Below are 15,045 nucleotides of genomic sequence, written 5' to 3'. Positions count from 1 at the left end.
AAACCCCTCTGAAGGCCGGCAGCGGCGAAGCTGGAACCCGTCAGGAGGCAGGCGAAGGCGAGGTAGAGGACGGGACCCCACAGGAGGAAGGCGAGGTAGAGGGCGGATCCCCTCTGGAGGAAGGCGAGGTAGAGGGCGGGTCCCCTCTGGAGGAAGGCCAGGTAGAGGGCGGGTCCCCTCTGGAGGAAGGCGAGGTAGAGGGCGGGTCCCCTCTGGAGGAAGGCCAGGTAGAGGGCGGACCCCCTCTGGAAGGCGGGACCCCTCAGGAAGGCAAGGTAGAGGGCTGGTCCCCTCTGGAGGAAGGCGAGGTAAAGGGCGGGTCCCCTCAGGAGGAAGGCCAGGTAGAGGGCGGGTCCCCTCAGGAGGAAGGCCAGGTAGAGGGCGGGTCCCCTCTGGAGAAGAGGGCGTGCCCCTTCCAAAAGGTTTGGAAGGCGGGACCCCTCTGGAAGGCCCTGAAGAGGGACCCCCCTCGGGAAGGAGTGGAGGGCGGGCCCCCACAGGCAGGAGCGGAGGGCGTGCCTCCCCTGGACGGTCTGGAGGGCGGGCCCCCTCCGGCAGGAGCAGAGGGCGGACCTCCTCAGGCAGGAGCGCAGGGCGGACCTCCTCAGGCAGGAGCGCAGGGCGGACCTCCTCAGGCAGGCGAAGAGGCCGGTCCCCCTCTGGAAGGCGAGGAGTGGGCTCAGGAACTTGACAGGGCTCGGGGACCGGAGTCAGTGCGGGAGCTGGAGTGCCAGGAGGAACCGGGTGGTACCCCAAACTCACCACCCCCACTCTGATTGTCCGTAAGGAAGGAGGCTGGAAGCTGGGGACCGGGGGCAAAGGCTGGTAGCGGGGAACCGGGGGCAGAGGCTGGTAGCTGGGGACCGGGGGCAGAGGCTGGTAGCGGGGAACCGGGGGCAGAGGCTGGTAGCTGGGGACCGGGGGCAGAGGCTGGTAGCGGGGAACCGGGGGCAGAGGCTGGTAGGTGGGGACCGGAGGCTGAGAGCAGGAGCGTGGAGGCTTAGGCCGGTCACCAAAGTCCGGTGGCAGTGGCATGTAGCTCTCCGGCCAAAAGGTTGTGGGGTTGAGCAGCTCGACTGCCCACTCGGGTAAGGCGTCCTCCAACTCGGGCCTTGACGCAACAGCCCTGCATGTACGCCCCAACACAGCCTCCTGCTACTTCCTGCTGGGAATGTTCTCCCAGCCATCCGTAGCTATGATTATCGACACTAAGCGTCCGCTGGGTCCAATCTTGGTGCTGTCATTCTGTTAGGGTTGTGGTTGCAGGCAGGCAGGTAGGACCCAGATGCAGACGGTTTAGGGAAAACTGCACTTTATTTCCGCCAAAAGGCTAAGGCAAGGAGCAAGGGAACACAGGTAACCACAGAGAACACCCAGGACCAACAAACCACTATGACAGCACCAGGAACAAAGGAAAGACAAGGGCTTAAGTAACAAACACAAGACATGCACCGAGGAACCGCTGAGACACATTAGGGGAGAGAGCAGTAATCAACACAGGAGGGAAACACAGGGAAACACACCAAAACACGACAGACAATGACAAATTGAGTACAGCAGTAGGCTTTAATCCCTTCTCTAGATCCACAAAGGCATTTCAACGTTTAAAATCATTGAATTGTATACATATCATGAGTTTCATGATGGTTTGATTAATCTAAATGGCAGCATATCCAGTACATTGTCCAAAATCAGTTTTCTGTTCTTAAATTAAAACGCTACATGATCAGGGATGCAAATGAACAGGAACAATTATATAAAACCTTTACTTATGCTTTATTTAACATCTCACAAGAATCGCATCAATTGTTGAATAGCGGTGGTCTTCTTTGAAAAGCATTTCAGCCTATTTACACACATTTTCAGAGAGACAGTAGTTATTACATTGTTACTTTGTATAACGAGTGGAATTTATATGAAACCCTCACTAAAGTTGTTGTCATATATTTGAAGATTGTCTGATGACAGTGCTGTCCTGATTTGGTTCCAGAATAGGGGTTGGGCCTTTGGGTTTCTAGGCCAGGACATCACTGACTTCCTGCACAACCTTGTCCTTAGTTGGAGGTACTTCAGCTTGGGAAACATCTTGTCCAGCAGTATGACAACGGCTACGTCCACCTTGTTGAGATGAAATCAAAGACAGATTTATAACAACTTGACATAATATAATGATGATAGGAATGCTAAGGAATTTAAACAAACAACTTTAAGCATTTTGTAAACATTTACTTCATTGTATACCTTCTCATCAAGAAGCCTCTGCTGAACCATGAAAAAGGTCTGCTGTATCACACCGTTGACCGTTGCCTCACCAGCGTCATTTCTTGTGCAGTTGGACAGCACAAACACTGTCTTCTCGCTGCTATGGACAGCATAGTGGAGGTTTTCAATGCAGGAAAGCCCAGGAATCCAGTCCCTCTCCTCTAAACAGAGAGAGAATCTTCTGTGGCCTGAGCTCTCCAAACGGATAACCAACTCATTGTAAACCCAGTCTCTCACAGCCTGGTTGTTTGTGTCAAACACCATGAAAGCATCATAGTGTTTTGGCGAGCAACTGGCAGAAGGATGCAAGTAGCCCTTACATCCTGCCCATAGGATCTGTAGGCAGTACCACACATCCCAGCCATAAAGATGTCTAAAAAGCGGCAAAGCAATAAATGCACATGTGAAGAGTGTACTTAGGAGGAAGCCCAAGCCACCATAGATCTCCTGACAGGAACGCTGGTCGACGGTCAGCACACTTTGACCCTGCAGGGACTCTGGGAATTCACATTGAACAGCAGTGGTCAGGTAAGGAATACGTGTGTTGCTGGTCCGCAGGAATTCATGCAATCCGGAGTTGTGACAGTCACAGATGAAAGGGTTGTCATGCAGGGTAAGCAACTGATGAGAAGTGCCATTTTTCAGCAGGTGTGGGAATGACTGAAGGTTCAACACTTTGAGAGAATTGCGATTGAGATAGAGACACTGCAAAACGTTAGCTAGGCTAAAGAACTTATCTGGAAGATGGGTAATCTGATTGCCACTGAGGTCCAACAGGGAAAATTGTGGTGGAAACTTTGTTACATTGTTAGGCAGAACTGAAAGGTGATTTCCACTGAGACTTAGATGCGTTAGATTACTAAAAAATGTGATATTCTGCCATGGAAAATCTAAAAGGTAATTATTGCTAAGGCTGAGGGCTTGAATGCTCACTGGTAGATTAAAGAGGATCCGTTGTTCGAATGAACGTAGCATGTTCTGAGAGATGTCCAAGTAGATTAATTCCTTGAGTTCCTGAAAGAAATTAATGTAGGTCTGGCCCTCTATATCCCACATTATATCTAGGCGATTCCCAGAAAAGTACATATACTTCACAGAGTTGCTCCTCAGTCTCGGATCTATTCGCATACCCATGCCATTATTTGCAAGATTCAAAACTTCCAGATTAATGAGGTTTTCAATGAACTCAAGACGATGACCCATTCCATTCATGCGAAAGTGATACTCATTATGACTGAGGTCCAGTACCTTCAAAGACCTGTTCAACTCACTGAATGCCTCTTTATAATATAGGTCAATTCTATTGAATGACATATCTAAGTAAACTAAGCTTTTCAAGCGACTGAAAAGGCCACCTTCTAAAGCCTGGCTTGCGTAATTGTAAGAAAGGTTTAAACACAAGACATTTTCCATTCCATCGAAAACATGTTCATGAAGGAACATAAGATTATTTTGGGAAAGATCAATTGTCAAATTATTCCCGCAAAATCTCTGAGTGAAATTTGACATTCCAAACATTATATTGTTAGTTATACACATGTCACTTTCAGGCACAGTTTGATATACATGTGCTGTTATTGGTGGCATGAATGGATCAGAAAAATATTTGAAAACATTTGGATCCTGTGAGCCTTGATCTAAAGAGTTCCCAGATGAGACATTGCAAGGGTTATAACTCAGTGCGTTCTGGGAGAGGACTAATTTGTTGAGAGAAGTTAACATTCCCACAGTGGTCATGTTGAAATAACTGATGAAATTCATGCGCAACTCCAGCATCTTAAGTTGTTTTAGTCTGGACAGAACCACAAGGCTTTGTTCTGAAACAGTGTGGAAAAAGTTCCCGCTTAACAGAAGGGTTTCGAGATTTGAGACATTTCCCAGATGTTCTGAAAGGATCAGCTCATGGAATGTCTTATAAGGCTGATAGTTATAGATGAGGCTGATCCACGTTAACTGCTTTAGCTCTGTAAAGAAGGTACCATTACGGATGGTGTAGGCCAGGTAGTTGTCAGAGAGATCCAACCTCCTCAAATTTGTCAAAGGGAGAAAAATACCTTTTGGTATACTGTTCAAAGAGTTTCCCCTCAAGCTCAGAAAACGAATGGAGCTGTTTTTAATATTGAATGATTTAGGGTGAAGCTGTAGGGAGGCATTGTTAGGGCAAGGAAAACAAGGGCGGGCTGCATGGTCACAACGCTGACAATTCCATTCCAGATTTAGATTCTCCAGGTTAGAAAAATTAGCAAATGCCCCTTCTGGAATCTCAGTTATTGTATTCTCTTTCAAGTCCAGTGTCATAAGTGAAGCTGGCAATCCTAGTGGTATTGATGTTAAATTGTTGTATCCCAGGGTTAGATTTTTCAGATGTGATAGCTCCTTGTAAACATCCTCATGGATGTAAAATGACTGGTGGCAAGGGTTTTCATTATAACAGTTCATTGTGAGGAAGAGCTTCTCTAGATGTGGAGTTCCAAAAGGGATGATGATGTTGAAAATGCAGTTGCTCTCAAGATCCAGGACCTTAATGCTTTCCGGTAACCAGGGTAACATGGTAAGGCTGTTTCCTGCCAGATGTAGATAAGTGAGGTTGTGCAGACTCCTGAAGGCATCCTCGTGTACTCTGACTCCACAGGGAAGGTTGTTAATTTTTCGAATGATATTGGGATCACAATTCCCCGTCATATTCAGAGTGATAAGATTTGGAATGCCAGAGAATTGATGCTGTCCAACTTCCCGTATCTTGGTGTGACTTAGGTCGAGAAACGTTACATTCACTGAAGTAAAAAAAGGGATGTCATCGAGCGGCCTGTGTGTGCAGTATACCTCAGTACCTTTTTCATTGTTGTCACATGGAAAAAACAGGGGGATTCTTCCTCTTAATAAAGGGAGTTGGCTCAGTAGTAGAATAACCACTTTTTGAAAGATACCCTGAGAAGTAAAATTGGAAAAAGTTATAAATTTACTTTTTCATCAGTTACTGTAATCTTGAATGGCCTTTTTGTATTGTAAAAGTAAGTTAAAAGGGTAAAGGTCACTTTGCTATGTGACTTTTCAAGAGGGTATAGAGATAGCATGTATGGCAAGCCGTTTTAGCATTTCATCGAAGCCCATTCCGATCAAAGTTGTTATTTCAGATATCCAAAAAAAATTAATGTTTCAGGTAACTCAATGTATAAATCATGTCCTCTAATCCTAAACATTTACAAATTCTTGGATAGTAATAATATTCATAGAAATAATAAAATGCTTTCATACTCATATGCCGAACTCACACCACAAAAAATTAGATTTTTCTTTTAATTTAGAGCTCACTTTCAAATGACATTCTATATTTAATCCCTGTGTGGCACACCCCACACATGGTCGGTGGTTTAGGTATGACAAAATTACCCGCAATATTTCTAGAGTACTAATATGTATATTTTCAATCTTCAATCTAGTGCGACTCAGAGCCATCAATATAAAAAATATAACAAATGTAAAACTATTTTAAATTCTCCTGGGCTCCTTTGACGATGTCCAGACTGATTGAATCTGAAATAATCGTGTCTTTTATCATTTACGATAAGAGGACCTTTGGAACCAGGATTTGATTCTGATTTCGGTTTTCAAAGATTAGATGGTGACAAGGTGTCACCTAAATTTCATTTCAGCCAATGTGAATAACCACATCCTAACTTATTTTTTAAGAAAAAAAAGGTACCTGTTCATATATCCTACATTTTATTAAATAAAAAGATATGTATGCAGGTTAAACATTCTATTTCTTCATTTAGCACCTTAAATTACTATAGTTGGAAACAAATAAAAACAAATTGTGTTAACTTTTAGATATGCGTGAATGCTCCTTCTATACTAAATTTGAGATATATTCTATTTTATCTGTATTTGTCTAAGAGCAGTCTACATCAGAATAGAGTCAAAATTCATATAGTGTTAGCTTGGCCTCATACAATTTGAGATATAAATTGTAGAAACATATTATGAAATATCATAAATGACCTACCATTATCTCAACCCGACTGAGTTTTTAGTGGAGAAGCAACTGTTGGTGATGACAGCTCTGCAGAAGTGAAAAATGGCCATTATTTCAACCGGACTGATGTTTTTATGCACTCGGACGTCACTTCCTTCCTTTATTTTTCCAAAATCGACCAGTTCCATTTTCTTTACAAATCAGCCCAGTGGCTGTTACACACAATGGAGAGTGTTATTTTTAAGAAAAAAATGGTACCTTTAATGGTTACAACATTAAGCATAATAATCAAAACCTCTATACAGATTATGAATGGGATTTTCACTTCTGGATCACACTGTTACGCTTTAAAATACTACTTAGTATAGCAATCATTGCATCCTCTAATTTCACGATGAAGGCTATTATTAATATCTATGAGCTTTACACAAATACACATATGTATACATAATCTATACACATCGATTATTGTTATTATCTTTTATACAGTAAGGCCCATCCTACATAGTACAGACAAGGAGGGAAGCCGTGTGATGTTCAACTTACCTAAATTCTCCCATGTGATCCCCCTTTTCCGTGACCTTCACTGTAGTATCTTGCATCAGATTCAAGACGATGGTACTAGCCTACAAGGCGGTCAATTTAACTGCTCCTGCCTCCCTCCAAGCATTGGTCAGACACGCACTCGAGCTCAACGGCTCCGCTCAAATATCTCAACTCGACACCTGGTTCCTTCATCACTAAGAGCAGCAAAAAGTTGAACAACAAAGTCACAACTCTTCTTTGGCGTGTATGACAATTATCCCATGTTGGCTGAGCTGCTCAAAAAGTGTCCAGAGGTGCGCCAGGTGCTGATATTTGGACATGCTCGCCCCCAGGATGTCATCCAAGTACTCAAAAAGAAAAGGCAGCTCCCGTAAATATTAAACACAGCAGCATAAAGTTGAACAACAAAGTCACAACTCTTCTGTGTTTTTGGCACCGCAATAGTGGAACGAGCTCCCTGCCGATGTCAGGACCACAGAGTCGCTCACAAGCTTCCGCAAGAGACTCAAGACTCACTTGTTCAGAGTTCACCTGGACTCTGGATAGCCTCCTCCCTCACCTCCCAACACCCCCTTACTCTCCTAAAAACACCCCTCTTGCACACTTATTGTATGTTGTAAGTCCTGGCAATTAACGTAAGCACTTATTATATGTTGTACGTCCTGGCACTTAAAAATAATTCTTAGCATTATGTAGCGTCTTATCTATCTTTGTTGTATACGGGGAATGGGTTAACGTAGCAATTGTAAGTGCTTTATGAACATCTTTACTGTATAGACAGCGATATATTGTTGTTCCTCTTTGTTCTGACAAATGTATTTACTAAGTAAGTACATTATAAGTCGCTTTGGTTAAAAGGGCTGGGAAATGTCCTAAATGAAAATGAAAGCCACACAGCCTCAAGAAATTCAGCCTTGATGCAGAAAAACAGCCACTAAGAGCCAGTCCCACAATGAGCTCTCCTTATTAGTGCCATTTCTTAGAGGCGAGTCAAGGTGGAGGGTTGGCCCTGAGCAGTTTGCGGCCACGGTACCATGCGCTAGTGTTTACAGCGGATGTATCTTAATGGCTCGGATTCATAATATCATCCGGAGGCACACACAGCTTGTTGTTGCCCGCGATTGTTGACCACGATTGTCTCCAGCCAGAGACCAGCTGCCCCATGCCGAAGCACCACCGCCTCGGGAGCGGGCAGTGGGCAGCACCGAGGCACGAACGCCGCGGTCGCGCCGTGGTGCCTCGTAGCGGTGGTGCCTCGCAACAGTGGTGCAGTGGGCAGTGGGCAGCAGGCAGCGGTGCCACTGCACCTGATCGCTACTTGTCTCCTGCCGGAGCCCGGCTGCCGGAGCCCGGTGAGGTGCCTCGCGGCGTTGGTGCCTCGCGGCGGTGGTGCCTTGCGGCGGTGGTGCCTCGGCAGCGGGCAACAGGCAGTGGGCAGCGCCGAGGCGGTGGTGCCTCGGCAGCGGGCAGCAGGCAGTGGGCAGCGCCGAGGCGGTGGTGCCTCTGCAGCGAAGCGGGCCTCCGGCGGGAGACAATCGCGGGCAACAATCCCTTTCTCTTCCATGTCGCGGTTCATTTACTTCAGGGAGTCAAAGCCAAAGTTCCTTTCCTCCAATTCCTTCTCCACCATGGCATAGTTAACCCCCACTACGAGTCTCGTTGTGGAAATACCTTACAGTTACAGTGTTACCTTACAGTTACTCGCGTTACAGTGTGTGTATACGCACACACACACAAGTGGCGCTCGCACTGTCGTAGCTCATTGTCTCATTGGGGGGCCAAAATTCTTTTGGTGGGCAAGGCACTTAAAGGAGAGGTAACTTGGCCCCTTATGAGGACATATGGGGCCAAATCAGAGCGTTTGAACTTTAATTTTTCAAAGGCAGAGCAGGATACCTAGTGCTCATTTTACACCTAACACCATTTCTAGCCAGCCAGGGACCATAGAAAGGCTAGGGGACCTCATATTAGAACTCATATAGAAAACCTCATACATTTTCATGCCATGGGACCTTTAACACTTTTTCCACCAAATCTATTCATGTCTATTGAATTACAAACTCACAAGAGCAGCAGATACAGATTTGAGTTTAATGATTGTTTAACAAAAAGTTACCAAAATAAAATGCAGGGGAAATAAAGGATAGGGAAAAACCCCAGTATGTTTAAATTAATTTGAAAGTCACAACGTTACTATATTGTTGTTACAATAATGGTTACACATTGCCATATCTACAAGCAAACAGTAAAGATGTATGCATACAATCCACAGTATTCATACATCTTAAGACACAAATTAACTGTATCTTAACTGAAAAGGTCCCCAAAACATGAAGCTATATTCTTGAGTGATGTCATATTTCAAAATTAGTACAGCAGTAGGCTTTAATCCCTTCCCTTGATCAGCAGACAAATGCATGTCAAGTTTAAAATAGTTTGATTGAATACATATCATTATAGTTTCATGGTGGTTTGATTAATCTAAATGGCAGCATAGCCAGTACATTGTCCAACAGTAGTTATGTTTTTGTACATTAAAACGCTACATGAACATAGATACACGTGAACAGGAACCCTAATTTCAAATTGAACACAAATCATTAAAAGGCTGTGTTCTACATTGAAAGGTTATTCAGCCTCTAAATAAACACATTTCCTCACATTTTTGAGAAACAGTAGATGTTGGTTTGTTAAACTAGAGACAACAGAACATTTTAAAAAGGATTATGTAAATGGTATACAACTTTTACTTATGCTATCTTTAACATCAACATCAAAAGGTTCACATCAATTATTGAACAGCGGTGGTCTTCAATGAAAAGTTATTTGGTCTATTTACACACATTTTCAGAGAGACAGTAGAAACTTTGAAACTTTGTATAACGAGTGGAGTTTATATGAAACCCTCACTAATGTTGTTGTCATATAATTTAAGATTGTCTGATGACAGTGCTGTCCTCATTTGGTTCCAGAATAGGGGTTGGGCCTGTGGGTTTCTAGGCCAGGACATCACGGACTTCCTGCATAACCTTGTTCTTAGTTGGAGGTACTTCAGCTTGGGAAACATCTTGTCCAGCAGTATGAGAACGGCTACATCTACCTTATTGAGATGACATCAGAGAGAGATTTATAACAACTTGCCATAATATAATGACGATAGGAATGCTAATGAATGTTAACAAATAACTTTAAGCATTTCATAAACATGTATTTCATTGTATACCTTCTCATCAAGAAGCCTCTGCTGAACCATGAAAAAGGTCTGTCGTATCACACCGTTGACCGTTGCTTCACCAACGTCATTTCTTGTGCCGTTGGACAGCACAAACACTGTCTTCCCGCTGCTATGGACAGCATTGTGGAGGTTTTCAATGCAGGAAAGCCCAGGAATCCAGTCCCTCTCCTCTAAACAGAGAGAGAATCTTCTGTAGCCTGAGCTCTCCAAACGGATAACCAACTCATTGTAAACCCAGTCTCTCACGGCCTGGTTGTTTGTGTCAAACACCACAAAAGCATCATAGTGTTTTGGCGAGCAACTGGCAGAAGGATGCAGGTAGCCCTTACATCCTGCCCATAGGATCTGCAGGCAGTACCACACATCCCAGCCATAAAGATGTCTTAACAGCGGCAGAGCAATAAATGCACATGTGAAGAGTGTACTTAAGAGGAAGGCCAAGCCACCATAGATCTCCTGACAGGAACGCAGGTCGACTGTCAGCACACTTTGACCCTGCAGGGACTCTGGGAATTCACATTGAACAGCAGTGGTCAGGTGAGGAATACGTGTGTGGCTGGTCCTCAGAAATACCTCCAATCCAGAGTTGTAACAATCACAGCTGAAAGGATTGTCATGCAGGGTAAGCAATTGAAAATAAGTGCCATTTGTCAGCAGAGTTGGGAGTGACTGAAGGTTCAACACTACGAGACGGTTGGTATTGAGATAGAGACACTGCAAAGCTTTGGCTTGACTTAAGAATTGATCAGGGAGATGGGTAATCTTGTTGCTACTGAGGTCCAAGATGTGCAAATCTGGTGGAAACTCTGTAAAACTGTAAGGCAAAAATGAAAGATGATTTACACTGAGATTGAGATAGCTAAGATTTCCAAGACATGTGAGGTTCGGCCATGAGAAATAATGTAGGGCATTATTGCTGATGCTGAGGGCCTGTAGGCTCACTGGTAGATTACAGAGAATATGTTGTTCAACTGAATATAGATGGTTATGAGAGATGTCCAAGTAGATTAATTTCCTGAGGTCCTGGAAGAAATGTATGTAGGTCTGGCCCTCCCCCTCCTGCCACATTATATTAAGGTGGTTCCCTGAAAAGTACATATACTCCACAGAGTTGCTGCTCAGTCTTGGGTCAATATGTGTCCCAATGCCATTATTTGCCAGATTTAAGACTTCCAGATTAGTGAGACTTTGAATGAACTCTAAACGATGACCCATCCCCATCATCCGAAAGTGATACTCATTGTGACTGAGGTCTAGCACTTTCAGAGTCTTATTCAACTCGGTGAATGCCTCTTTATGATATAGGTCAATTCTATTGTATGACATATCTAGGTAAACTAAGCTTTTCAAGTGAATGAAAAGTCGTCCTTTTAATGCCTGACTTGCGTAATTGTAAGACAGGTTTAAACACACAACATTTTCCATACCATCAAAAACATCTTCATGAAGGAAAATAACATTATTTTGAGAAAGATTAATTGTCAAGTTATTTCGGCAGAATTTCTGGTTGAAATGACCCATTTCCAATACGATATTGTTAGGTGTTCTACATGTGTCACTTTCAATCTCAGTATCATACCCATGTGCTGATACTGGTAGCATTGGTGAATCAGGAAAATATTTGAAAACCTTTGGATCCTGACAGCCTTGTTCTAAAGAGTACCCAGGTGACACATTGCAAGGGAGATAACTCAGTATGTTCTGGGAGAGGTCTAATCTGGTGAGGGAGGGCAACATTCCCAGAGTACTCATATTGTAATAGAAGAGAAAATTCATGCGCATCTCCAGCGTCTTTAGTTTTTGAAGTCTTGACAGAACCACAAGGCTTTTTTCAGGAACTGTGCTGAAAAAGTTCCCACTGAGAAGTAGGGTTCCTAGATTTGAGACATTGCCCAGGTGTGGTGAAAGGATCAGTTCATGAAATGTCTTCAATGGTTGAAAGTTATAGATCAGGCTGATCCACGTTAACTGTTTTAGCTCTGTAAAGAAGGTAGCATTACGGATGGTGTAGGCCAGGTAGTTACTGGAGAGATCCAACCTTTTCAAATTTGTCAAAGGTAGAAAAAGACCTTCTGGAATATTTTTCAAAGAGTTTCCCCTCAAGCTCAGATAAACAAGGGAGCTATTAATCACATTAAAGGAATTTTGGTGTAGCTGTAGGGGGGCATTGTTAGGGCAAGGGAAACAAGGGCGGGCTGCATGGTCACAACGCTGACAATTCCATTCCAGATTTAAATCCTCTAGGTTTGGGAGCATGGCAAATGCCCCTTCTGGAATCTCTGTTATTGTATTCTGCTTCAAGTCCAAACTCGTAAGAGAGGCTGGCAATCCTAGTGGTATTGATGTCATATTGTTGTTTCCCAGGGTTAGATTTTTTAGATGGGATAGCTCTTTGTAAACATCCTCATGGATGTAAAATGGCTGGTAACAAGGGTTTTCATAATAACAGTTCATTGTGAGGAGGAGCTGCTCTAGATGTGGAGTTCCAAAAGGGATGATGATGTTGAAAATACAGTTACTCTCGAGATCCAAGACCTTAATGCTTTCAGGTAACCACGGTATTGTGGTAAGGCTGTTTCCTTCCAGATATAGATAAGTGAGGTTGTGCAGACTCCTGAAGGCATCATACTGTATATTGACATGACAGGAGAGGGCAATCCTAGTTCTCGCTGTTTTAGGGGCACAGTTCCACCTCATTTTCAGAGTGAGAAGATTTGGGATGCCAGTGAAAACATGCCGTTTCACTTCCCGTATCTTGGTGTGACTTAGGTCGAGCAATGTCACATTTAATGAAGTAAAAATTGGGATGTCCTTAAGTGGTCTGCGGAGGCAGTATACCTCAGTACTGTTTTCATTATTGTCACATGGAAAAAACTGTGGGGTTCTACCTCCCAATAAGGGAAGTTGGCTCAGTAACAGAAGAACAACTTTTTGAAATATATCCTAAAAAGAGGGAAAATGGGAAATTTGTTATAATTTGACTTTTCCATCAGATACTCCAAATATGTATTATTGACTGGGAGTTTTGTATCATATAAGTAAGATAAAAGAGTAGAGCAATCTGGTATGCCCATTTAATATGCCACGTTCCTTAAAAGTGTGTAAAGCATGGCAATTGCACGATAAACGTGTTTCATAACATAATTAACATCATCTCCTGCTAAAGTTTTGAATACATCCCAGGAACATAGTATGTAATAATAATATTCCTAAAAAACAATGCCATTCTTTCTTTTATAACATCATCCTAACTTGCCAAACTTACACTAAAAGACTTACATTTTAATAAAATCCCATCACAGAGCAGCACACCTTGCTGAATCTGGTCAATAGTCTTATATTATGAGCTTGGCATAATAAAATGTGTTACTATGAAATAGATCAACAGTGAAAACATTTTAGAATTATCAGATATGACCTACCATGATTCCTACTTGACTGATCATTGGTTGGAGACACAGCCGTTTGGTGGGCATAAAAGCTCTGAATAAATGAAACAGAATAGGTTGGTAATATCCCCAATAATAGTTTCTGTTCCTGACAATCACCAGGTGCTCTTACCTCTATCCTCTTTCCACCATACACCTGCATGTATTTACAATGAAGTCACACACACACAAAGGATCAGCAGTAACTAGCTTGGACATGGTTTTCCAAGTCGACCACACTCGAACAGACACACACACACACACACACACACACACACACACACACACACACACACACACACACACACACACACACACACACACACACACACACACACACACAGTACTTGCAGAAGCGCAGGTGTGCAGAGAAGCGATGCTCATTCAGACTTTTATCTGTTTATTATAGATTTATATATTTTATCTATATTATATATATATGTTGTATATTTGAATAGTTATACAATTATAACTGTTAAAATCCAGCATTGTCTGAGTTTTTTCATGTGCCGACTGGCTATGTGAAGTGATAGCAAGTGCTTGCAGCATTATTAAATAGACCAGATTATTATTAACATTTTCATTCAAACTAATTGATGATATCAGCCATGAAACCAATTAGTTACTATTATTAGATAGAAGGCTAACAGGCTATAACTTAGTTTAAAGTGCTCCCAGTTACAAAAAATCTTAACAGCTCTGTCGGACGCGTCGTTTCTCAAAGTGGTACAATGTAGTAGTGGGTGTGGATATTAGGTGTAGTCTACGTGATACGCAGGTATACGCCGTATACCCACTAGGAACGCACCAGGATTTGCGTATACCCACTTAAAAATGTGCACGGATACGTATCAATCGTCTTGTGACAGATCTTTCACTTCTGTGTTTATTTTTCGCAAATACCGGTTGGGTATAACTGCAATAAAATACTTTTAGCAGGGGAAGTTATCTCCTACATTCACCATTCATAAAATCCCCCCTGCGCGCTCGCGCTCTGCCCTGTCTCTGTTACGAAGCGCGCAGCTGCCCCTGCATCTCTGCATCTTTGGCGGGCCGAGCCCCTCCTTCTCGCGCTGCGTGCGTGCGTGCGTGCGTGCGTGTGTCCAGTCCTCCCATATTAATGTGTAAACCACATAACAAGTAGTCAACAGAAGACAATGTTTTAATCCCACTGTATAACTCCTTGTTACTTTTTGATGAGAACCCCTGGCCAGTTAATCACTATGCAAATGAGAGTATAGCTAATTCATGGTCATTTTTAAGGTGCAGTGATTTCACACTTTTACACAATTTAATTACTGTATGGTATGTTAGATAACAACAGTAAGAGCTAAAATTAGAGCAATTGATAGAGTGAAACATTAGTCTCCTTTCATCTCCTTCTCATGCACTGGTTAGCCATGGTTGTAAACAGTTCATTAAATTATTTTGAGTAGATTTTGTCCTTGTTTAGCATGTGCTATTGCTACTATAGATATACAAAGGACAACTTGTCATTTTTGTGTTCTATTTGTTCATACTGTTATTAAAACTGATAAACCTATTCAGCTTTCCATGATTGTTGATAATCGTTATACTCACCTGCGTTGGTGAGTGTG

The 15,045-nt window shown here is 42.9% G+C and overlaps 2 protein-coding genes across 3 annotated transcripts; both read right to left on the bottom strand.

The window, feature by feature from the left end:
• Nucleotides 1-1,547: 1,547 nt before the first annotated feature.
• On the bottom strand, nt 1,548-6,419 carry LOC115549215 (toll-like receptor 9). 2 transcript variants are annotated; one of them, XM_030364289.1, is made up of 4 exons: nt 6,269-6,391; nt 5,094-5,190; nt 2,242-2,423; nt 1,548-2,118 (listed from the first exon to the last, which is right to left on the bottom strand). In XM_030364289.1, the coding sequence occupies exons 1-4, from the start codon at nt 6,269-6,271 to the stop codon at nt 1,912-1,914; spliced, it is 489 nt and encodes a 162-aa protein (XP_030220149.1). In that variant the 5' UTR covers nt 6,272-6,391; the 3' UTR covers nt 1,548-1,911. The 2 variants fall into 2 exon arrangements, with proteins under 2 accessions (XP_030220149.1, XP_030220140.1); XM_030364280.1 differs by having other exon boundaries at nt 2,242-5,190; nt 6,269-6,419.
• A 2,437-nt stretch (nt 6,420-8,856) lies between these two features.
• LOC115547195 (toll-like receptor 7) lies at nt 8,857-13,625 on the bottom strand. The gene is made up of 4 exons (XM_030361203.1): nt 13,581-13,625; nt 13,442-13,502; nt 10,008-10,189; nt 8,857-9,884 (listed from the first exon to the last, which is right to left on the bottom strand). The coding sequence occupies exons 1-4, from the start codon at nt 13,608-13,610 to the stop codon at nt 9,678-9,680; spliced, it is 480 nt and encodes a 159-aa protein (XP_030217063.1). The 5' UTR covers nt 13,611-13,625; the 3' UTR covers nt 8,857-9,677.
• Nucleotides 13,626-15,045: the final 1,420 nt, after the last annotated feature.

This window comes from Gadus morhua, chromosome 1 (assembly GCF_902167405.1).
Source record: "Gadus morhua chromosome 1, gadMor3.0, whole genome shotgun sequence".
In the NCBI taxonomy this organism is placed as follows: domain Eukaryota; kingdom Metazoa; phylum Chordata; class Actinopteri; order Gadiformes; family Gadidae; genus Gadus; species Gadus morhua.
This window is presented reverse-complemented; position numbering and strand designations above follow the sequence as displayed.

Coding starts and splice junctions, on each gene's coding strand:
- LOC115547195 (XM_030361203.1), bottom strand. CDS start 13,610: ATGCAGGTGTATGGTGGAAAGAGGATAGAG. Junction 13,503..13,580: donor ATGGTGGAAAGAGGATAGAG/GTAAGAGCACCT, acceptor TCATTTATTCAG/AGCTTTTATGCCCACCAAAC. Junction 9,885..10,007: donor AGAGGCTTCTTGATGAGAAG/GTATACAATGAA, acceptor CATCTCAATAAG/GTAGATGTAGCCGTTCTCAT.
- LOC115549215 (XM_030364280.1), bottom strand. Junction 2,119..2,241: donor AGAGGCTTCTTGATGAGAAG/GTATACAATGAA, acceptor CATCTCAACAAG/GTGGACGTAGCCGTTGTCAT.